This window comes from Mirounga leonina, unplaced genomic scaffold (genome assembly GCF_011800145.1).
Source record: "Mirounga leonina isolate KUSES-001 unplaced genomic scaffold, KU_Mleo_1.0 Mir_165, whole genome shotgun sequence".
Taxonomy (NCBI): Eukaryota; Metazoa; Chordata; class Mammalia; order Carnivora; family Phocidae; genus Mirounga; species Mirounga leonina.
Window position 1 is genome coordinate 34,425,950 of NW_023270415.1, and position 24,206 is coordinate 34,450,155.

General features: G+C 38.2%; 1 protein-coding gene across 1 annotated transcript in view; it reads left to right on the top strand.

Moving 5' to 3' along the window:
• Nucleotides 1–11,325: 11,325 nt before the first annotated feature.
• The window catches only part of ATP6V0D2 (ATPase H+ transporting V0 subunit d2), a 42,886-nt gene continuing 30,005 nt past the window's right edge, over nucleotides 11,326–24,206 (top strand). Inside the window, exons 1-2 of the mRNA XM_035011466.1 lie at nucleotides 11,326–11,665; nucleotides 22,173–22,344. Coding sequence (XP_034867357.1) covers nucleotides 11,536–11,665; nucleotides 22,173–22,344 — 302 coding nt within the window. The 5' untranslated portion in view covers nucleotides 11,326–11,535. The remainder of the gene's footprint in view (nucleotides 11,666–22,172; nucleotides 22,345–24,206) is intronic.

A 24,206-nucleotide genomic window follows, 5' to 3' on the forward strand; every position in this document is an offset into this window, starting at 1 on the left:
AGCTCCATATTCTTCCTTTATGGAAAAAAAAAAAAATGCATGTCTACTCCTACACTTCAAATTCAACCACTTTAACCTCCCATCAGAATGTAATTCTGAGAGAAGAAACTACCAAAGAGATAGTGTGTTATTCCTGGCCCTGCAAGAAGCAGGTACCAAAATAGGACTAAATGTGCAAGAATTTTATTCGTTGAAATGCTTGTGCAAAAGGAAACAGGGAGGGAGCCAAAAAAGACTAAAAGAGTCATTAAAAAAGATTGAGTCCTAAAGTGCCATGCAGAGGGTCATCAGGCTCTGAGAAAAGAGTCCCCTGTCTCTCAGGAACAGGTCTTAGGATTCCCGCCACCCCGATGCTGGGGGAGCAGGCGGCCTCTGCGCAAACGCAGCAGTGGATTTCAAAGCACAGAGGCTAGATAGACCTCAGTCAAGTTCCCGAAAGTAAGAGGTTCTCAAGGTGCAGTTCTCATGGCTGCCTCAGATACCAACTATCAATACAATTATTATGAAAAGAAAGCAGTATTTGAATTTATCTAGACGAACTATTTTCAGATGAGCATTTTAACAAAAATCAAAACTTGTATTCAAAGAATTTTTGCAGTTTTCAAAAATATTTCAAACACCAGTGGCTTAGAGACTGATTTCTAACTTAAATAAACCAACGTTTTTGTTACTATTTACTGAGACATGACCTGGATTTCCTTGCTGTAATAGTTAAGCCAAACCAAACTCTTTAAAAGAAGTCGACAGGAAAAAGAACCTTGGTTCTTGATTGACTTGTGGTTTCGAGGCATTTCCACATGTACCAGATACAGTTCTCACACAAGCCTTTCTCTCCAAGGGAAATAGCTTTCTCTTTCTAGAACACCATCCACTGCATTCTTGGCAATACTCTTCTCTCCAACTGTTAGTCTGCGACCAATGTTTTCAAGCCAACATTTTGGAGAAACCTGCTGGGGATTGAAATTGGAGGTCACAGTTTCCTTCCAAAACATTAGTCTCAGAATGTAAGACAAAGCCTTTCTACCCAAGAGGAGCCCATGGTCAAGCTGAAGCCAGCTGTGAAAGCTTTCAAGACTAATTTTCTTCACTCTATTAATAATCATCCCTTCTGGTGTCCAAACGTGTCAGGTGATGTTTGGCTTCAGGAATAGCAGAGAATGCTTAAGTCCAGATTTTATTCCTCCATTATATAAAGCTTTATTTCTGAATTGTTGATTTGTTTTGCTTATCAAGAAATTCTTTCTTGGTTTATTCACTTCAATTTCCAAATCATGCTGGTGCTTTAATGAAGTAGTAAATTTCTGGGGTGGCTGGTAGGAAGATCTGAGGTTGTTAAAATTACATCACTGGTTTGTCCCTATATGTGTGTGCCTTTTCAAATGTGGAGTAAAAACCATTTGCCAGAAAAATAGTTCAGACAAGAAGTCTAATAAATAAAATACAATGCTTAAAATCATTCACTACTTCAAATATTTTTGCTCTCATTTTTCTCACCCTTGATCCCAGACATTACCAATTGTTCTCAAATTTTAATGTGCATAAAAATAACTCAGGGAGCTAGTTTAAAATACAAATTCCAGAATGCCATTTCCCAAGTTTCAGATTCATTGAGCCTGGGAAAGAGCCCAAGAATCTGCATTTTTAACCCAATGCAAATGGTCTACAAACCACAATTTGAAAATACTATTTTAGACAATCAAAAGTGAATTAAAATGTAAACCAAAGATTCACAGCCAAAAAGAAAAAAAAAAAGATTCACAGCCATACTCAGTGCGATAACTCATAAATGGCAAAACTGGCCATCTAAACAGTTAATTCATAGCCCCCAAATGCCTTTCCTCTAGGAAAATGGGGATATGAGGTAGCTGCCACAGGATGTGGGGGTGGAGAGGAGTGGAGAGAGAGAAACAACTTTAACTTATAGATGTATATAAATGTCATTCATTTCCATGTTTGTATTTTATTATTTATTAAAAATATCATGGTATATATAATGCAAAGTAACATTTTTTTCTGCCTGTCCGTATCCTTCTTTTCCCATCTCAAAAAAATATACATTTATCTAAAGGATGATTTAATTTAAAAAAATTTTTTTAGATTTTATTTATTTATTTGGAGAGAGAGACAAAGATAGCAACAGAGAGCCCCTGGGAGGAGAGGGAGAAGCAGGCTCCCCGCTGAGCAGGGAGCCTGACTGCAGGGCTCTATTCCAAGGTCCTGGGATCATGCATGACCTAAACCGAAGGCATCCGCTTAACCGACTGAGCCACCCAGGCATCCCTCTAAAGGATGATTTTAAATGGCTGACCAGCATTCCATCATGTATGTGCTCTACAATGTAATTAAAGCATTCCTTTGTTATTGAATATTTAGTTCCATTGCGTAGAGGACACTGGAATGTGCTACCATCAACCCCTTCAACACAGAGGATTTTTTTTTTTTTTTTAGGTATGTGCTAAGCCTGAGATCAAAAGTCTCCTGCTCTAGGGACCTAGCCAGCCAGGGGGCCCATTACACAGGTATTTTAAATATTTGTGTAAAAGTCTTTTCAGTTTTTTCCTTTATTGTTTCTGCCTCTTGCATTGTACTCCGAAAGGTCTTCTACAGTGGAAACATTCTGATGCTGAAATGCCCTGTGTAATCAGTCTCAGTAATTTTGATTAAACCTTCTCGTTTTCTACTCACCACACAGATGTGAGATCACCAAAGCGAATTGTATCTCAGGGTTCAACGGTCATTGGAACTGGCTCTCACTACTTTCCCAGTAAAGTGGAGGAAATGATGACCTCACTCTCAGCAAGCAAATCCCATTCACCTAAATCTTTACAATTTCCTAACTTTTGTGACTTTGCAATTCACCACTCTTTTCAATGACCCTATTTACCGCTCTAGATCTATAGGCCGTCCTGTGCCTATTGTGGGTCATTCAGTAACCTGCCATCTAGTGGTGTAAATAGAGAAGTGTAGGTTTTTTTTCCCCCAGAAGAGTAACTCCATTTCAGATTATAGCTCTAAGGACAATTGAATAATAAACTCATATTAGTGTAAAATTATGAACAGCTTATAAGTCACTTTTAAAATAGTGGAATGAATCAGAAACCTGGAGTCAGGATATCTTTGTTCTATCCCCAGTTCTGCCACTATGGATTTCTCATGTCTGTTTTAAAAAAAAAAAAAAGTCAACTCTTTTGAAGCTGAGTTTCCCTTTCTTTAAGGTGAGAAGGATGTTTTTTGTGTTCCCAACTTCTCTGTCATTTCCCTATATGTTTTATAATTCTATTCCACGTGGCATTTGAAGCATTCTGACGTTAAGAGGTTTCTTTTCCAGAAAAAAAAAATCATTTCAAATGTTTTTTAAAAGCCATTTTTTTTTAAAGATTTTTTTTTTTTTAATTTATTTGACAGAGAGAGAGACAGCGAGAGAGGGAACACAAGCAGGGGGAATGGGAGAGGCAGAAGCAGGCTTCCCGCCGAGCAGGGAGCCCGATGTGGGGCTCGATCCCAGGACCCTGGGATCATGACCTGAGCCGAAGGCAGACGCTCAACGACTGAGCCACCCAGGCGCCCCTTAAAAGCCATTTTGTAATAATTTTTAAGAGAATTTGGTGACCCACATAATATTAAAAAAAAAAAAAAACCTATCTTGCTGAAATAGAATAGTGTATTGGAGTTCTATGGAAGCATGCTTTCCTTTACTAGGAAGTAGATATTTTTAATACTTGGAAATATCTGAAAATTTAATGATTAGTCTCAAAAAAACATGAGTTCCTCCCTATTTCTGCAGTTGGTGTGACATTATGTTAAATGACATCCAAGGTCCCATCCTGTTCTGATTTTAAGGTTTATTAGTATAAAATCTTTTCTGATTACAAATCTTTCTTCTGTGACATTTTTCTAGCCTTATAATAATGTAAAATAATGACCTTTCTACCTATAATAATTTATTTTTCTTAGTTCATACTTCCTCATAGAAATAGTGCTCTTGGCATAATAATGCCATTTATTATACCTAGTGGTGAATTTTCCATCATTAGTTCATGTAATTACCATAGGAGCTTACCGCTATAGCAAGACAGGTCCTGGGATCTCTGCCATCAAGATAGAAAAAATTTAAAAAATGGGAAACACTTATAGGAGAGAAGAAAACGTTGTAAGGTTGTTACATTTTAAAATACACGTGAATTCAAAAATATACATAATTTTTTCAAGTTACAGATATTGTTTATATAATAGTACAATATGAGCTTTATAACATTTAAAAATAATTAATGTTATAAATCAGGGTGTCCCAAATGTTCCAAAGAATACTACTTCTGGTTTTGTTGTTGTTTTTTTTTTTAAGATTTTTATTGATTTATTTGACAGAGAGAGACACAGCGAGAGAGGGAACACAAGCAGGGGGAGTAGAAGAGGGAGAAGCAGGCTTCCCGCCGAGCAGGGAGCCCGATGCGAGGCTCGACCCCAGGACCCTGGGATCATGACCTGAGCCGAAGGCAGACACTTAACAACTGAGCCACCCAGGCGCCCCACTACTTCTGGTTTTAAAGGCATGAATTACCCAAAGAAAGGGAGCTACTGTCCAACCAATTGCTTGGAAAATGCTGTTTTAAAGTTAACCAGTTTTAATCACCAAAGAACTTCTCAGAGACTTTTTATGTTAATATGCACTTTGTCCAACGTGGGATATACTTATCTATTGCATTTCTCAAACCTATTTGTCCACAGATATTTTCTTCCCCTCCTTCCCCCAGAACATCTCTCAGGGATGCTGAAAACAAGATAAATTGCTGTGAATATAAAGGGTAAATGAAACCAGTTTGTGAAATAACAGATGAAAAAGTAAAAAAAAATAATTTGTAGTCTAGAAAGAAGGGCTTGCATTTATGAAGACCAATGATGGCTTAGGGCATGGAGTAAGAGACAGGTCTTGGCAGGACTCCTTGAACTTAGTGAGAGGTCTAAAAGAAATCTTTTAACATAAACAACTGGAAGTCACTTGTTTAAACTTTGACGTGACATTCTTCAAATGAAAAGATTTATAGGTAAGGCAAAGCAAATGAAAAGAGGCTTACTATAATGTTATGGTGACCTCTTGTGGTTCAAAACCAAAATGACCTTCTCCTTGAAAATTTAAGTCTGGCACCACAGTGGCAAATAGTTGGAGCTTAAATAACATTTTCCAATGTCGATCCAAACTGTTATTAGTGGTTATCTCTTCAGAGTGGTATTAGAGGCAATTTCATCTCATGTATTTCTGTAATGGTTGAAGTTTTGCAGAAAGTATGCATTGCTTTGGTGAGCAGAAAAGAAAATAAAAAGAAGAAAATATAAAATGTAAGAGGAAATTATCATCTTTCTCGAGTAATTATTCAGAATATGGAATTTGGATTAAAGTACTAATTAATGTCCTTAAGCTTTGGAAACAAATAGCCATTCCAAGATTCTGAACTTTTTAACTTTGCATAGTCATACCTATGTAAATATTGTATCTGGATATTATGAGTGATGATTGATTTTTGTTCTTTTCTAATCAGATTAAAAATTTTTGCCATAGAGCAAATTCTGCAATAAACGAAATAGGGCCACTGAGGAACATGAGATATTATGAAGGAAGGCATGTACTGTATTCGGTCCAGGTTTAACTAATATATGAAAGCAAAAATACTCTTTTGTTAAAGTACAAAAAGCGAATCATTAGGGCAGACAGCACATTGCAAATCACTGACCGAACAGGTTTCATAGCCAGCCAACACCTGAAACACTTGTAGTTTTCTTTTCAGGAAGAAGAAAATATTAAAATACCCTTAAAACTCTGAGTAATCCAAAATCAACAAAGTGTGGATAATTCCACTTCTAACCTCAAACATAAAGTAGCCGGGAAAAGTCAATGATTCCGATGACAGTTCGCAAATTCTCCTGTTCACAAGAGTTAAGTGAAGCCAGAAGCGGACGGCGGCTGGTAACACGAGAGCTGTTCCGAATCAACGTCAAGGGGACCATGTTGGTCTGCCTGCAACGTTCCTGTGCCAAGTTCAGAATTCAGTTACATGCTTTGCGTTTTTTCTCGCCGTGATCCACGTTAATCAAGTCGAGGTTCTTGAAGAACATACACAGGAGTTCAGTTCATGTGGCTTTAAAACGCATTTTTTTTTCCAGGATAATGTTTTTCTTGGGCTGACCTGAGAGGTTTGCTTTGTTTTGACAAGTTCCAATTAGAACAGCTGAAGTGCAGGGGAATGTTAAGGAAAGGTAATAGCAAACCCATCTACAAAAACACTGCCTCTACTGAGCACATGTGCTCTGAGAAATCCGCCACCCCTGGTTACTGACCTTAGCTTCCAGTGAGCAGCGCGGGGCCATCGCCACCTGCTGCATTGCCCACGACGCTGCAGAGACTTTGCCTTTTTTCTGAACGCCGTGTTAAACCAGAGCTTTGGGAGAAATAGCTGATTCCAGGTCTGCACAGAAACTGTACAAAATGAGCATGGAACGTCCTGTCATTACAGAAAGCAAGGAAGCTGTCAAAGACTACCAGAGTTCTAGCAGAAGAACATGCTGGCTAGGTTTAAATCCATAAATTAAAAACACTATTTTTTATAAAAATAAAACTCTTATTGGTCACTTTTGGAGGATGCTAGGGAACAAACTAATTATTTGGAAAAGGGATAAGTAGTTACTGAAGTATTTATCCTGCTTTTCTATATAAGAACTATAAGTTAGGGGCACCTGGGTGACTCAGTCTGCTAAGCATCCAACTCCAGAGATTACTTAAAAATAAGAAAAAAATCTTTAAAAAGAAAAAAAAAAGCAGGGAGAGACAGATGTTACATGTATCCTCATGGAAATACTCAATACCGCTGTGAAGTGTTCTTCCAAAACAATCCTACGTAAGGGTGATCTAGCTTCCAGATCTAACTACCAATTTATAGGAATTACAGGAGACAGAGCAACAAGTTAAATGACACCTCAGGAGCAATCAGCAAATTCCAAACTGTGGAAACCTCTATAGAACATGTGACTCAGTTTCTTAAAAAATAGCACTAGCGGGAGGGAAAGTATACCTAGAAGAAAGTTAAGAGACATATAAACCAATTGTAACATCTCCTCCTTCAAACAAAGCAAATGTAAAAAAAAAAAATGCTGAGACAATTTGAACATTGGATATTTAATATTAATAAATCACTTTAGTATTATGATAGAATTATAATTTTATTATAAACGGGTCCTTATCTTTTAGAGATACTGAAATTTGGGCATAAAGTAATATGATATATTGGGTTTACTTGAAAATAATTCAGGGTGAGGAGTAAGTGGGCAAGGTTATAGATCAGGCAGAGGCAAACTATGGCCCAGAGGCCAAATCCAGCCCACCACCTGTTTTTGAAAATGAAGTTTATTAGAACACAGTCATGCTCATTTATTTATGTGTGGTCTATGGCTGCTTTCCTGCAACAATGGCAGAGTTGGGTAGTTGCGATAGAAACAGTATGGCCCACGATGCCTCAAATGTTTGCTATCTTGCCCTATGCAGAAAAGCTTCTGATACCTGGTATAGCTAAATCAAAATTGGCTCTCAGTGGATTATTAGTGAAGCTGGATGATGCTTACGTGGCAGTTATAGATTATATTCTGGGACATGTAATGCTTTAAAATCTAAACCAACAACTAGTACATACAGCTTTAGGAAAAGCCCGATGCCGACCCGATCCCAGGACCCTGGGATCATGACCTGAGCCCAACGCAGACACTTAACCGACTGAGCCACCCAGGCGCCCCTGGATGTTTCGATGTAGTGGACTAAGGCAGGCCAAGGCCTTGCTAAGCTCTGAGGTAGTTCTCAAGGTGGACAGCCACGCCACTTTTGAACAGTCTCTTGGAGTGTCTTTAGAGGCAGAGTGTTGGGTAGGACGCACCTTGGGGTGGAAAGAGGATGCCATACTTCCCCTATGATTCTCTGTCTTGTTTCTCAAATTCCTCATATCAGTGAGATCATATGATAATTATCTTTCTCTGATTGATTTATTTCGTTTAGCATAATACCTTCTAGTTCCATCCACGTCATTGCAAATGGCAAGATTTCGGTTTTTTGATGGCTGCATAATATTCCATTGTGTGTGTGTGTGTGTGTGTGTGTGTGTGTGTGTGTGTGTATACTACATCTTCTTTATCCACTCATCTGTTGATGGGCATCTGGACCCTTTCCATAGTTTGGCTATTGTGGACATTGCTGCTATAAACATTATGGTGCACATACCCCTTCAGATCCCTACATTTGTATCTTTGGGGTAAATACCCAGTAATGCAATTGCAGGGCCGTAGGGTAGTTTTATTTTCAACTTTCTGAGGAACCTCCATACTGCTTTCTAGAGTGGCTGCACCAGCTTGCATTCCCACCAACAGTGTAGGAGGGTTCCCCTTTCTCCACATCGAGGTAAGTATTATTATCCTCATTTTACACATGGAAACCCTGGTCCTTAGAGGGGAAGTGACTTAAACCCATACTCTGCCATAGTGCAAGCTGCTCTCCTAAACGTCGTTGGTAGTTTAAACACTGAAACGAACATTTTTATTTTGTTTGCACCATGGGGACACGTTTATAAAGAAGCTCCAGATGCATGTCACTGCACTGGGTTTCCTCTCATCTCTCAGGAGTTGGATCTCATCTCTGATAAGTACCTTTAGCAGGAATGAGACATTTTTGTTTGTGCCAAGTTTAAAGGATTATGTGAAGAGAAGTATTTGGCCTGCCTCATTCATGAATTTTGTAATCACAGAGGAAGTTGGTATCTATCATTTTTTTTATTATTTTGTAGTCTTTTAAGAAAAATTTTTTAAGTAACCTCTACACCCAACATGGGGCTCAAACTCATGACCCTGAGATCAAGAGTCACATGCTCTACAGACTGAGCCAGCCAGAAGCCCCTGATCTATCATTTTAAAGAAACATTGGAACTTGGCTCTGCATATAAATGTAAAGGATGGCAAATTAAAATGTCTTTTTGGGGCGCCTGGGTGGCTCAGTTGGTTAAGTCCCACATCGGGCTCCCTGCTCAGCGAGGAGCCTGCTTCTCCCTCTGACCCTCCCCACTCTCATGTACTCTCTCTCATTCTCGCTCTCTCAAATAAATAAATAAATCTTTAATAAAAAAATAAAAATAAAATGTCTTTTTGCACACACACATACACAAAATTTTTTTTGAGCATGTTGACATGCAAGGCTAGCTCTGGGCAGAACAGTGAGGATTGTGTGTTGTATTGTGTTTAACAACGGGTTCTCCCCCCAAAATATGTTTGTATATGTTTATTATAAATTTTACTATTATAAGATATGACCACACAATTTACAAATAACAATAAAATAATACTCCATATTGTAAATTCCATATGGTCCATCAATTTTCACAGAATGCTTTCATTGATCTTTGTTCAACTCCAGTATCTGTAGCCCAACTTTATTTCAACCAACAAATAAATGTGGTTCCAAGATGAATGATGGTTGATATATTTTTTTAAGATTTTATTTATTTATTTGAGAAAAAGGGAAAAAGAGCACAAGCAGAGGGAAGAGGCAGAAGGAAAGGGAGAAGCAGGCTTCCCGCTGAGCAGGGAGCCCGATGTGGGGCTCTGGGGCCCGATCCCAGGACCCTGAGATCATGACCTGAGCTGAAGGCAGACGCTTAACCACTGAGCCACCCAGGCACCCCTGAGTGATGGTTGACATTTTTATTTACACTAAAGAGTAGAATGAAATTGAAACAATAAAAACATATATCAGAACTTCACTTGTTCCTTATTATGTGAATGCTATCTTTGCTAAATCAGATAAGGGTTTTTGAATACTAAGAGACTATTTCTCCAAAATTTGCAATTCACAATGTAATGGCTAGAGGGATTATTAACATGTTCTCAAGTCTGGACAAACAACCAACAATAAATCAAGCCCTGATTTTTACCATTTGCCTATTTCCCCGTTCTAAATACTTCCACCATGGTCAACTTCAAATTTACAATAATGATATCATTAAACCCTTACTTGAAGAGGGATGCATGGTAACAAGCCATTATGCAGAATATCTATCATATATATACAGTAGACATAACCTCAAATGCACAAATAATAGTAATATGCTAAATGATTAGGGAATGATGAATTTATTTTCTAATTTATTTAATTGTAAGTTTGTATTAAATTGAAATGTATAAAATTACTGATAGGCAACCATTTTTTGATCTACAAAAGTTATAAGTTCATATGATTCAACCTAAAACATACTCAGGGAATTTGGTGGATAATGATGATGTAATCAAAAGAACCTCTACTGTTTATTAAATGCTTTCAAAATGCTGGACACTGTGCTAGACCAAGTCTGGCTCTCTGCGATTTTCAACAACTAAAGCAGAATTTCTTGTGATTTAATCTTATCTAGCTTCTCCCAGTTTGAAAATACTGAGACAGAGACTGGAGAATTTCTGGCACTTTAAATTCAATTAAGAATTTGACATCATATATATGAAAGTGAAATATTATATATATATATATATATATATATATATATATATATAGTGTTCAGGATATTTGACACAATTTTTGAGCTAAGTATAGGAGAGAACAAGCACTCCTTTTTGGAGCATTAAATTCAGTAAGTCCTGGCTTAATTAAGTACATACTGTATTATGTGCAGTTTGAGCTGTCTCTCAAACTCTGAGATCTGGTTTCTTATCTGTGATTTGGGTAATAATACTATCTGCCCAGATGTATGTTCCAGTGATTGTGAGATTTAAATGGGAAAAAGAAAATAAAAAGTGCCTTATAAAGGGTCCAATTTTGTAAAGGTAGTAGCTTATTATAGAATGTTTGCCTCCAGGATTGCTTTCTGGGCTCTGCTCCCAGATTTGGGGCTGGGGGCAGGGAGCAGGGGGAGTGGAGGGGTGGGGGGTAAACAGCTATTAGCCTTTGCAATGTTAAGACATTACTAAACATTTGTTTTACAAACAACTGCATTGCTGAATTAGCTTCTCAGGATTCTTCGAACTGCCTGTTCCCAACTGATCTATTTACAAAACATAATTTAAAAAAAAAAGCCCTCCCTTTTCTCATATTAACAGTCCTCAAGAAATTTAGGACAAATGCAATTCACAACAGAAAGCTCAGAAGCTCAGATGGAGGGAGGAATGTTCACAAAACCAAGTGTTTCAGGACTTACAACGGCAAAGCTGGGAGGGGGCTAGTTGCCCTGGGAGGGACAGAGCAGAGGCCTGACCCTCCCTCTCTCCCACTCTCCCTCTCCCGGTGGCGGTTTGCGTCCGCGTTTACTTGGCTTATCTTGCTGATTCACTGTTGCTGTGAAAACAGGGCTGAGCATGCTGATGAAAGCCACAGAAACCAGAGGAAACTAGTCATGAAAACCCTGACTATCAGCTGATAGGTTTCTTCCTGATAACTGCTAGTACTTTTTTCCAGACTAGAGCAAATCATCAGGAGCCCCCTAGGATCCAGAGCTGCTTCAGCCCAAATTGGCTGTGATCTCTTTCCCCATGCTTGAGGGCGCCGAGTTCTACTTTAACGTGGACCATGGCTACCTGGAAGGCCTGGTGCGAGGGTGCAAGGCCAGCCTCCTGACCCAGCAGGACTACCTCAACCTGGTCCAGTGCGAGACCCTGGAAGGTACGTGCTGCTCTTCTCACCATTTAAAAAGGGAACAAGGGAATGATGCTGCTCATTGGAAGCATGGAGAAGGGACCGTGTTCCCATGGCCTGAGAGTCAAGAACAGGTTCTTATTCCCAGAGTCCAGACTTCAGGGGTCCATGAACTTGGATGAGGAAAAAATATTACATCTTCCTTGTCAATTTTAGCATTTCCTTTTATTATGAATGTAGGCAACAAATTACAGTGGTTAGTACTTTGTTACCAATAAAAATTCGATATTTTCATGTCCCTATACAATTCTTGCAGATACTTTGAAATATCATGTATATTTTCATGATTTCATAATTATACTAGGTATTGCACTTATTCTTTAATCTTGATACTTAATGTCTTAATAAAGAAGTGTATTAATAAAGTGTACAGAGTTACACTTTTTATTTTTAAATTTTTTTTTGAGAGAGAGCACGTGTGCAAGAGAAAGGGGGAGAGGGAGAGGGAGAGAATCTTAAGCAGACTCTGGGTGGAGCTTGATCTCACCAACCTGATCCGAAATAGAGTGGGATTCTCAAACCACTGAGCCACCCAGGCACCCTGCAGTGTAACACATCTTAAAACATCTTGATAACTATATGTGAACATGTTTTGTTTACTTTGTAATCCTATGTATTTTCATTCTACATATTTATAAATAATATTTGCAGAAGGACTTCATCAAACTGCCCAGGGAGAAATCCCCCCCCCCGCCAAATGCTAAGAAACTTGATCTAGAGAATTTTATTCTATACCCAGTTTCTCAGTATATATTGATATGAGATTTGTTTGAGGTTTATCTTTAATTGAAGCTTAAGAAAAAAGTCAAGAGATGGATGGGTGGTGAGGCCAGCCCTGGATTCAAAAGTACTGACTTTGCCCTCTGCCAGGTCTAGGTAGGTGGCCTAAGGCTCACCGCCTCTGAGCCTCAGAGTCCTCACTTGTAAAATGCAATGGTATAATGCCTGCTTTGTTTGGAGAACGAAGTAATACCTGAGAGATACGTTAGAAACCATGGAGCACTATGTAAACAGAAAATATCTTTTTTTAAAGTACTTTATTGAGATATGATTGACATACAAAAAACTGTATATATTTAATGTATACAACCTGATGAGATTAGAGGTAAGTATGCCTCCATGAAATCATCAGCATAATCGATGCCATAAATCTATCCATTACCTCCAAAAGTTTCTTCCTGCCCTCTATTACTATTTGCGTGTATGTGTGTGTGTGAGTGTGTGTGTTAACTACTTTCTGTCTGCTGTACAGTAGATCTCTAGGAATTATTTATCTTGTGTTTCTAAAACTTTGTACCCATTGACTTATACCTCCTCATTTCTCCCTTTACTCTGGAAATCATCTTTAAGCTACAATATTTTCAAAACTTTACTGAAGATTTCACATCTATAATACAGGATTTTTATTATAAAAACAGCTACACTAGTTCATTCTGAAATGTACTTATAAAATCAACCTATATCAATAGTAAGATGCTTTAAAACCACAAGATTATTGTAGAAAAAACAGGGAAGCAATAAGGATCAAAACTGCTAGGAAAAGGTGTTGAAAGCAAAAACAAAAAATCTGAAGGTGACTTCGCTGAGGCTGAGTGTCCTGGGTCACTTGTTTGTGGTTCTGACCAGTTAAAGCCAGAGTTAAGGAGGAGCTGTTCAATTTGAGATAGACGCTCTCCTTTCCTTAGTAATGGAGACAGCTAGAAAAATCTTTCAGATGAGAAATAATTCTGTGATCTACAAATAATCACAATATAATCCCAAATCCTAAATCACGTCAGCATATTAAGTGAGGAGTTTAATGACTGGAGAATGTTAATCATGTACAGAAAATCTGCATAAATATTATGATAACTTTGTAGAGTGATAGACGGTAACTACACTTACCGTGGTGAGCATTTCGTAAGGCATATAGTTTTTGAATCACTGTGTCATATACCTGAAACTAATATAATGCATGTCAACTATACTTGAATAAAAAGAGAAAATGTGCTTAAATTGAAGTAGAGAAAGTGAACGAACGCAGGGAAGAATGAGTGTTTATAAGAAGCCACTTGAATGAATTTGTATATAGTTCTCAGTCAAGCTTTTATTTTTTTAATTTTTTTTACGTTTATTTATTTAAGTAGTATCTACACCCAGTGTGGGGCTCAAACTCACAACCCTGAGGTCAAGAATCCGTGCTCCTCCAACTGAGCCAGCTAGGCGCCCCCCAGCCAAGCTATTAAATGAGTTAAGGAATGCAAATTTTAACACAAACAATATACATAAAATGCCTAAAATGTGATATGAAATCAGGTTTAGCCAGCTCACTAAAGAATTCAAAGAGAAACCACCCTCAGCTTCAATTTGGGAGAGAAAAAAGGGTTTCAGACCCTTTTGAAGACCTGAAGAAAGAATCTTCTTAGAAAAATACACACAGGTGCATTCATACAGAATTTTTCCATGTGATAATCAGGTCATGGGCCACCCAAAGCCATCCCTGCACCCTCTTAAGAAACCCTGGCACCTACACCATTGCTTTATTGTCCTTGCACCTCAGCTTTTATCATTCTTTCCTCCTAATATTAATTTTTTTTTCAACCATTCATTTCACAGCTATGTTTGAATCTGTGTGCCAATCTGTTTGGAGACTCCCAGGAATATCAAGTGTGAGTCATTAACTGCAGGTTTTAATGGCCTCTGAGAAAAGAAATCTAAATAAGGATTTCCTATCTGCAGGTAACAGTTAAGAATACCGAGGCTGGGTGGCTCAGTTGGTTAAGCGACTGCCTTCGGCTCAGGTCATGATCATGGAGTCCGGGGATCGAGTCCCACATCGGGCTCCCTGCTCGGCGGGGAGTCTGCTTCTCCCTCTGACCCTTCCCCTTCTCATGTGTTCTCTCTCTCTCATTCTCACTTTCTCAAATAAATAAATAAATCTAAAAAAAAAAAAAAGAATATTGAGGCTTAGCCTGGCTGTGTCTAAGCTGACGCTCTAGTCAGGGAGTGTAGTAGGCATATCCTCATCTCTTTTCCCTCTAAAATGTCCATGCCTCCTGAGCATGAACTAAAGATAAATGTTTATTGTCCATGTTGATGCCAGCTCCATTTTTTTTTTTTTTAAGATTTTATTTATTTATTTGCCAGAGAGAGAGAGAGAGGGCAGGCAGAGGGAGAGGGAGAAGCAGACTCCCCGCGGAGCAGGGAGCCCAGTGCTGGGCTCCATCCCAGGCCCCCCCCGGGATCACGATGTGAGCCCAAGACAGACGTTTAACCGACTGAGCGACCCAGGCACCCCAGCTCCATTTTGATACAGAAAATAATAAGGTCTGCCCTATCTGATTATTCCATAGGACGTTGGGAAATAACTTCTGAAAAACAATAAAACTGTTGCACCTGCAGATGCACTGAGAGAAACCCAGCCACCTTCTGAGGTGGATTAAGAGTTGAGAAGAGGGGCACCAGGCTGGCTAAGTCAGTACAGCATGTGACTCTTGATCTTGGGATTGTAAATTTGAGGCCCATGTTGGATGTAGAAATCACTTAAAAATAAAATCTTAAAAAAAAAAAAGAGTTGAAGAGACGAAATCAAGGTCATTTATTGGGATAGATGTTAAGGACTTTGGGATTTCTGTTTACATTGGTAGAAAATGTGCACTGTCCCAATAATGGATGAAGAAGAGTAGGTAAAACTGTCACTGTGGTATTCTGTGTTGACACAGACACACTCTGCAAAAGGAAAGCTAACTCGGCAAAGATTAAAGTTGCCTTTAGTCTTTTCAAGTCCTCTAGACTTCAAAAGTGTTCTGATACCAACAAATTATTTTAGAATTACTTAGAAAGAACACATAAGGTTTCAGATAAATTTAGAAGAGAAAATGAAGATTGTGTAGAAAAACTTTGAAAAGTCCTGGAATGCATACTTGTGCTTAACTGCGTGTATAATTGTGCCAATGTGATGAGAAATACTCATCTGTCCCAAGGTCTGCCCCTGACTCACAGTGACCTGAATCAGTTGCTAGACACTCCGTGACTCAGTCCTTCCCAGAGACAAAAGAGCGAAGCTGGTTCACATGGCCCCTCCCCCTCGTAGTGCTGGAAGGCTGAACCGCATGGAAACTTTAAAACCTTCAAATGTGACTTTGCAGCAAAATAATAATGCTAAAGGGACACGACATGTTCTTTTTAAAGAATTAACACTTTTAAAATTAAGATTTTTTTTTTTTTTTAGAGCAGCTTTTAAGTTAACAGCAAAATTGAGGAGAAAGTACAGAGGTTTCCCATATACCCCTTGCCTCCACAAACACACAGCCTCACCATTGTGAGCTTTCCCCACCACAACCTATGGTACCACTTGTTACAATCGATGAACCTACACCGATGCATCGTAATACCCAAAGTCCATAGTTTACGTTATGGTTCACTCTTGGTGTTATACGGGTTTGGACAAATAAATAATGACATGTATCCCTCATTACGGTATCATACAAAGTATTTTCACTGCCCTAAAAATCCTCTGTCTCACCTGTTCATTCCTCTCCCCCAACCCCACTTATGGGAGTCACCAGTCTTTTTTGCTGTCTCATAGTTTTGCCTTTTCCCGAACATGATATAGTTAGAATTATACAGTATGCAGCCTTTTCAGATTGGCTTCTCTCACTTAATAACATGCATTTAAGTTTTCTCCATTTCTTTTGATGGCAACACGACTATTTTCATTAGAATTTTTTAAATTACAAATAAGACTGTTGTAAATATTCTTTCCTCTTCAAAAAAGACAAGGTAGTAAAATTAACACTTTAGAGCCCTAGAATTTAGTACCCGATCTTTTCTAAAATATATGGTGAGAAGTGTCCACTGGTTCTGTGGATTGAACCCTTACCTTTGTCCTCTCTGCCGTACTTTTAAAAAAAGGGAATGAGGGAATCTGATCCTATCTTACTAGCAATTATGTCCCTTTTAGGGGATATGACCTTCCTTCCTTTCTAGTAGGAATTAATTTAACAACAACATATTAAGCATTTCTGGCTAGAGTTGAGGAAGTAAAGCTAAATAAGATATAGTCCCTGCCCTAAAAGGGCTCCCACTCTGGAGAATAAAAATATTGAAAAATAAGAACTCTTAACGGGGGCAATTGGGCAGTACCTATCAAAATTCCAAATGCATATACACTTGGCCTGGGATTCCATATAGCATTGGTTAGAATAGCAAAAGATGGAAGCAAATCAAATGTCCATCTGCAGGGAACTGATTAAACAAATTATGTAACACTCACATAACAGAATATTCTGCAGCTATTTAAAAAAAAAAAAAAAGGCATGAGGGCACCCCCTTAGAGGACTGATATGGAAAGATCACCGAGATCTATTAAGGGAGGAAAGCAATGGGAAGATCTATGTGTGGCATAGTGCTCTTTAGTAAAAAGACAGATAAATTTAAAAATATATTTTCTATATGATGGTCTAGATACAAGGAAACTGAAAGGATCCAACAGAAACTAAAAATAGTAGTTACCTGCATCTAGGAGTGAGTGGGTGGTGGTGGTGGATGACAAGTTAAGGTGACCTTTCACTTTTTACCTATATTTATACCTACTATCTATTTTTAAATGAAAAAATATATATATATAGAAGGAAGACTTAGTTTAAAGGGCTTTCTTCATGCTCCCTTAAATGCTACTTACACCTCTAATTATAGCACTTTTTCCACCTTGTATTAAAAATGCATATCCAATGCATTTCACTTTGCTATTCCAAAAATACTTCAGCGGCTTTCATCAGGTGGGATCAACTTCACCCTTGGTTCAAAAGGCTGGAGCAGTCTTGCTGATCTCTACCTTGCGAGCATTTCCTCAGAACCCTTCTACCTTTTGTAAAGTTTTTCCTTTCAGTCACAAATTCCATTCTCTATCCTGTTTGCCTGGAGAGCACTCATTCCTCTCTCAATTCTCCACTCGAGTTACTTCCTCTGTAAATCCTTTCCTACTGCAGTCATGTTGGGGTATGATGGACAAGCCTTAACTTCGTACTCTATTGTACCTTGTGATGGACCTAATTCTGTGACATTTGCATCGATGCATCACGCCGGGGAGCGGACATTTGTCTCTCCCGACTATCTACCCCCCTGAATTAACAGTTAAGGGCTTAACTCATAAATGAATAAATTAGTCTATCTTCTCCTATATTTTAAGCTTCTTAAGGGCAGAAGGTATCAATATGTGAGTCCACTGAGGTGTCAGGTCAGTGGGGGGATACTTTTACAAGGTATATGTATATCAGATGTACACTTTAAATATCTTACAGTTTTATTTGTCAGTTGTACTTCAATAAAGCTGAATTTTAAAAAGAAATACCCACTTTTAAAAAGGGGGCAGAGATGATATACTTTACTGTCCTAGTTCCTCTAGCCTAAGGCTATGTTTTGCACATAGAAAGAATCTGAAAATTCACATTAGAAAAGTGTGCATGTTTGGGTTCAAGTCCTAGCACTTCCACTCTGGCTCTAGGATATTAAGCCAGACTGCTTAACTTTTAACATGGTGCCTTCTTATCTGATACTTAGATAATATCTCCCTGGCCTAACTCCCAGTTATCAGGAGCATCAGAAATATCTGAAAATGTTTTGTAAACTGTTAAGTAAGAATTCCTGGGAAATCATAAGCACCTCCCTGAATGACAGTGTGTATACAAGAACTAGTTTTCCCTCTTTTGCTAGACTTTTGAATTCCTGAAATAATTCTTCCCATCTCGTGGTTATGATTAATGGTGTTTTGTATATGGTTCTATGTAGCTGATTGTGTTCTTCAGAGAGCACCTGTTTGTTTGAATAAGAACCAAAATGAGGAGTTTCAATCCTGGTAACATGCATGGAATTATGTAATGAAGTGCTATATGGTCCTATGTGTTTTGTTGTTGTTGTTTTTAAGATTTTATTTATTTATTTGAGAGAGAAAGTGAGAGCAAGCACAAGCAGGGGGGAGCGGCAGAGGGAGAGGGAGAAGCAGACTCCCTTCTGAGCAGGGAGCCCGGTGCTGGACTCGATCCCAGGACCCTGGGATCATAACCTGAGCCACCCAGGTGTCCCGAGGTCCTAGGTTTTAATCAGAAATTAAATCTACTAATATCTGAAAATGACCTATGCGATAAAAATTGTATGAGGTGATATAGAAAATATGATAAACAGTAAGATATTATGCACTCCCTAAATAGCTCTCTAGTTGAGAGGATATCATAAATAAGTAAAAACAATCAAAATTTTAAAATACAAGAACAATTTAAACCTATAGATCACAAATATATTCAAAAGTGAAGCAGATCTGCAGGCCTCTAGGCTAGGAAAATGCCAATGAGATGCGAGTAAGCAGTGTTGCGATGGCTGGGTGTTCTGGGCCAGGAGGGAAAATTAATGAACTACAGATTCCTCTATTTAAATAAAAGCTTTTGGTGAGGAGTAAACCAGTTTGGCTGCAATACTAGAATACCTGGAGATAAGGCCGGAATTTAGGCTGGGAAAAATCTTGAAGGACCTTGGAGATCTGATTGTGGAGCTTTAGGAAAATGAATGAGGACAAGAGGCATATCTGAATCTTCAGTCAAATACTCGCAAGCATAGAAAACATGAACATGTTATTTCTCTGGGCCTCAGTTTCTTCATCTATGAAATGGGAATATTTGTTAAGGTTAAGAGATGATGTCCATTAGAGCCATTCTGTCAGTGGTAAAACATTACAAATATTAGGAAAGTCCTTTTTAATCTGCCTACAACTGTCAGTGACTCCAAGATTCTTACAAGGTCATTACAAACTCAAAATAATTCTTTGGAAAGATTGAATCTGAGGCAGGGAGTGCATGAGGAGAAATGAGCTTGGGAGAATCAATTTAAGAGCTCACAGCAGTAATCTTGATGTCAGGTGGCCATTCTAAACCAGGGGCACGCGGAGTGGAAACCAGAGAGGACATTAAAGAACACTGCAAGGGATTTGGAGTAAGAAAGCACCAAAAAGGACTTGGAACTTTATCACCGTAGGAATGGCAATAAATTAGCAAAAATGGAGGGAGAAGTTCCGGTTTTATAGATACTGGTATAGTATTAAAATCTGAGTAATTATAAGATCTGATGGCCGATGCCAACATATTAGCTTGAGAATATTCTGATGTAAAGAATAAGTACCGAAGTCTTTAGCCAACTGAATCAAATTATCGCTGAAGTAAGTGGGTACAAGTGAGAAGAAAAAAGGTAATATTCTGGAGTAGCACCTATATGCTGGCCCTTCACTTACGTCCTCGTGTTTAATCCCCACAACAACCCGAAGGCATGGATTCTATATCCATTTTATAGGTGAAGAAACTGAGTTCAGAAAAGTCAGATAACTTCTTAAGTTCAGCGCCGGCAGAGAGTGGGGAAAAGGCAGGGGATGGCTCAAGGGAAGCACCCCTTGCGGGTACCTCTTGAAGGTGCTTCCTTGGCATAAAGCCTACCTGGAGTGTAAAAGGTCTGGACATTCACTTTTATAGAGAGCCCCAAACAGGAAGCTGCACAGGAAAAAAAAATTACCATTTTCTAAAACTGATCTGACCAACAAATTAATAGACGATAATCATGATGGCCCAGATCATCATCCTGCCTCGCTAGCCAAGTGATCTCAGAGAATTCACTGAACCCAGTGACTGCAACCCACAGAAGACACATTTTTACGTGATGCCCCTGTGTGCACACACGTGTATATGCTACTCTGTGTTATATGCTCATATTTGTTACAAGAGCCTAATCTAATACTTTTATTCTTTGCTGTTTGGGACCTGTTAAATGGATTTAGTTGGTAGTGATCCCAGTTTGGAAAACATTCCATTCCCTCATTTGAATAAAAAAGAAAAAAACGTCACTTCTCCGGATAAAAAAGCAGTGTAATTTTCCAAAGTGTGCTGTGGGTGGCTCCATTGTTTTCTAGTGTTTTGGGAGGTTCTGAACCGTACTCTTTTCAAAAATCACTCAATGTGTCAAAGGCTTTCAATTCCTACAGCTAAGAAGCCTGTTTATTCCAATTTATTTGACCACAAAGTCCTTTTTATTACATACCTATTGAAATAAGCACTTGGGGAAATGCAGAGAAAAAATTATGTGAGCCCATTTTGAAAACTATAAAACTATAAGCGTTGTTGATATTATCAGCAGTCTATCATCATCTCAGAGCAAACATTTCAGGTTTTGAGATTTTCTTAGAATCCTCATTCAAGTGTCCCTTGGATTGTTTTGGTGCTGGGAAAAAAAAATTCCATTTGCCTCTCCATTGACTACAGTATTACATGATTCCTATGGGGTCTGAAACACTTGAGATGTTGAATTTCAGGATCTCACTGGCAGCTGAAAGTTTTGGAAGTTATTTTGCTTAAAAGAAACATATGCCGCATGAGCAAAATATCATGGTTTTGAAAGAAATAACATTTGTGTTTCTTCTGTTGGCAAATATTCCTCAGTGCTGAGAATGCAAACTGTCAAATTGTGTAAAAAATCTGAACTGCCAAAATAAAAGCCAAACAAGAGATGGCCAAAAAAAAAAAAAAAGTATAATTTTTAAAAAATTAAGTTAATTAAACAGGTAATTAAACAAATAAATTCTGCAGTCAGATAAAGAATATTTCCAGTGCATAATCTTCTCCAGGTACTAAGGAAGAATGCCTGTCCACTGAATCTCAGATACTTAAGAATAGCTTAAGTGCCAAATTGCAAATCCACCTTCTCATCAGCTACGACAGTTATCAGTTCATAGCCTACAAGGGCTCCTGGTTATCCTCAGGATAAAGGAAGCCATGCCAAGCCTTTCTTGGACAACCCTGCTTAATTCTCTGGCTTCATTTCTTACCTCTCTTTCTCTCCCACTTAATGCTTCAGCACTTACTTGGCATTCAAAAACACTGCCATTTAGAGGATGCCTGGCATGGTCTTCTGGAAATGATGTTGGATTTTAAGAGTAAGGAGATCCATCTCCTAATTCGAGCCTTACTACTCTATAACTCCACCACTCAGCCCTATTGAGACTCCATTTCTTCATCTATAATAAAAGGGTATTATTGATGATTGCCCATTCCACCTCCCGTACCCATGGTAAATATTACTAATAAATTTCTCATTTCCATCAAGCTGAGATGAAGCTTTAGGATCCTTCTCAATAGTTTTCTGAGCAGCTATTTCCAAATGACTACAACTGGCTCAGGTAAACTTAGGACTAGGTGGTGGTTAATGTTCTTTTCAGTTGTGTTAAATAGTTCTAGATTGTTTAGATAATTGAATTTTTTTTGTTGTACTAGAATATCTGTACTAACATTGAATTTTTTATTGCTTTAGAGAGTAACACTCAAGGCTAAATCATACATAGACATACATATCTAATAAGATAATTTAATATGCATTTATCATAAAGTCACAATAAATTCAATTAATGTTGTAAAAGCTATTTATGCATGTTCAAACTTTAAATGAGGTTTCATTTAATTTTCAGATGTGAAAATTCATCTCCAGACCACTGATTATGGAAACTTCTTGGCTAATCAAACAAATCCTCTTACTGTTTCCAAAATTGACACGGAGATGAGGAAAAAGCTATGCAGAGAATTTGAATATTTCCGGAATCATTCCCTGGAACCCCTGAGCACGTTTTTTACATACATGACGTAAGTGGTAGCAGGAAGCCCTGTTAATCCCCCGTGTGATTGTGCAAATGACCCCTAATAGGTACACGTGGGGCATTAGGCTGCATGAAGCTTAAAACCTTTTTCTCTTGTTTGTAAGTTTGAGTACATTCAAATTTTGGCAACTTATAAGCTCACAGAGCCACGTATTTACTGTTGGAACATTTCATTTATTTATATACATGATTATGTAGGTGGTGGCAGCCTCTACATAAAGTCATGTTCTCAGGGCTGCCTGGCTGGCTTAGTTGGTAGAGCACCCGACTCTTGATCTCCGGGTCGTGAGTTCAGCCCCACATCAGAGGTGAAGTTTAGTTTAAAAAAAACAAACTGTTTTCAGTTTTCATTGTAAGAAAAATGGTAAGTGCGCTGATGTTTAAAGGGTTCTGGCTGCAGATACTGAAGGTAAATACCATGTGACATTTTTGGATCACTTGTCAGGTTGGAGCTGAAACATCACATGTTGTTGCTAAAGCCACATCTATCCTTTCCTGGTTCCCCTCACAACAGCAGAAATAGCTCCCATCATAGTTATATATGTTTTATTTTTTTCCCTTTGCATCACCAGGAGTTCCAGTCTTTCACTATGAAGGACTTTCATTCTAAAAAACGCTTGAATGTCTACACAATAATAAATTGTACTTTCATTAATCCAGTTAACAAATCCTATCCACTGCTCAAAACTTGGGGCCTCTCCAGTTGTTCTAACAGACAAGCTGGGAACAAATGTCCGCACTGATGAGCTGGTTATTATGTATATACCATTTCTTTTTTTTTTTTTTTTAAAGATTTTATTTATTTATTTGAGAGAGAGAATGAGATAGAGAGAGCATGAGAGGGGGGAGGGTCAGAGGGAGAAGCAGACTCCCTGCCGAGCAGGGAGCCCGATGCGGGACTCGATCCCGGGACTCCAGGATCATGACCTGAGCCGAAGGCAGTCGCTTAACCAACTGAGCCACCCAGGCGCCCTATACCATTTCAGTGTAATATACACAGTGACGAATACTAGACCCAGGTCCGAGACTGGATTAGAAAAATTTAAAATAAAAATATTCCTCTATTCCACATGTCCCCTTCTTCCCCACTCAGTTCCTTACCCCAAAAGGAAATGCTTCTCCATTTCATATGTATTTTCTAGAAAAGTATTTACAGTTGAGTATGTTAATTGATACACACTCAACCCACCCCACTTCCACACATCAAATTTATGAAAATGGAATCATATTCCTTCTGCACTTTTTTCCCACCTAGTATTTCTTAGAAATATCCTTGTCAACATCATTCTTTTTATAACTGCCTAGAATTCCATTTTGATACGTATCATGACTCAATTTACCAGGAATCTATTAACAAGTAACTAATTTTTTTTTTCCCATTGCAAAAAGTTTTGCAACTAGCCTATTACTGCGCAGGTCTTGATTTATTTTTAAGATAAATTTTTAGCAGTGGAAGTAGTGAATCAAAGGAATGTTCTTTTTTTTATTCTTGTGAATTGTGCGAAGTGGTACTCAACAAAAGTAGCACCAGTTTGCAGCCCCAAAACAGTTCATGAGAAGACCTGTCTCCTTACACCATTACCAACATTGAATATTATCTTTTTAGTTTTTGCCCATCCAATAGGTTAAAAATTGTATCTTTTGCTTTCATTTATATTTCTTTATTATCAAAATTGAACATCATTTTGCATTTATTAATCATGTGTGTTTTTGGCTTTTTTTTTTTTTTTGGAGTATTCAGCAGTTTTTCTTGATATGGAACGGCTCTTCATAAATTAAGAAAATTAGCCCTTCATAATACATGTTGCAAAATTATTTTCTCGGTGTGATATAATTTAATTTTTATAG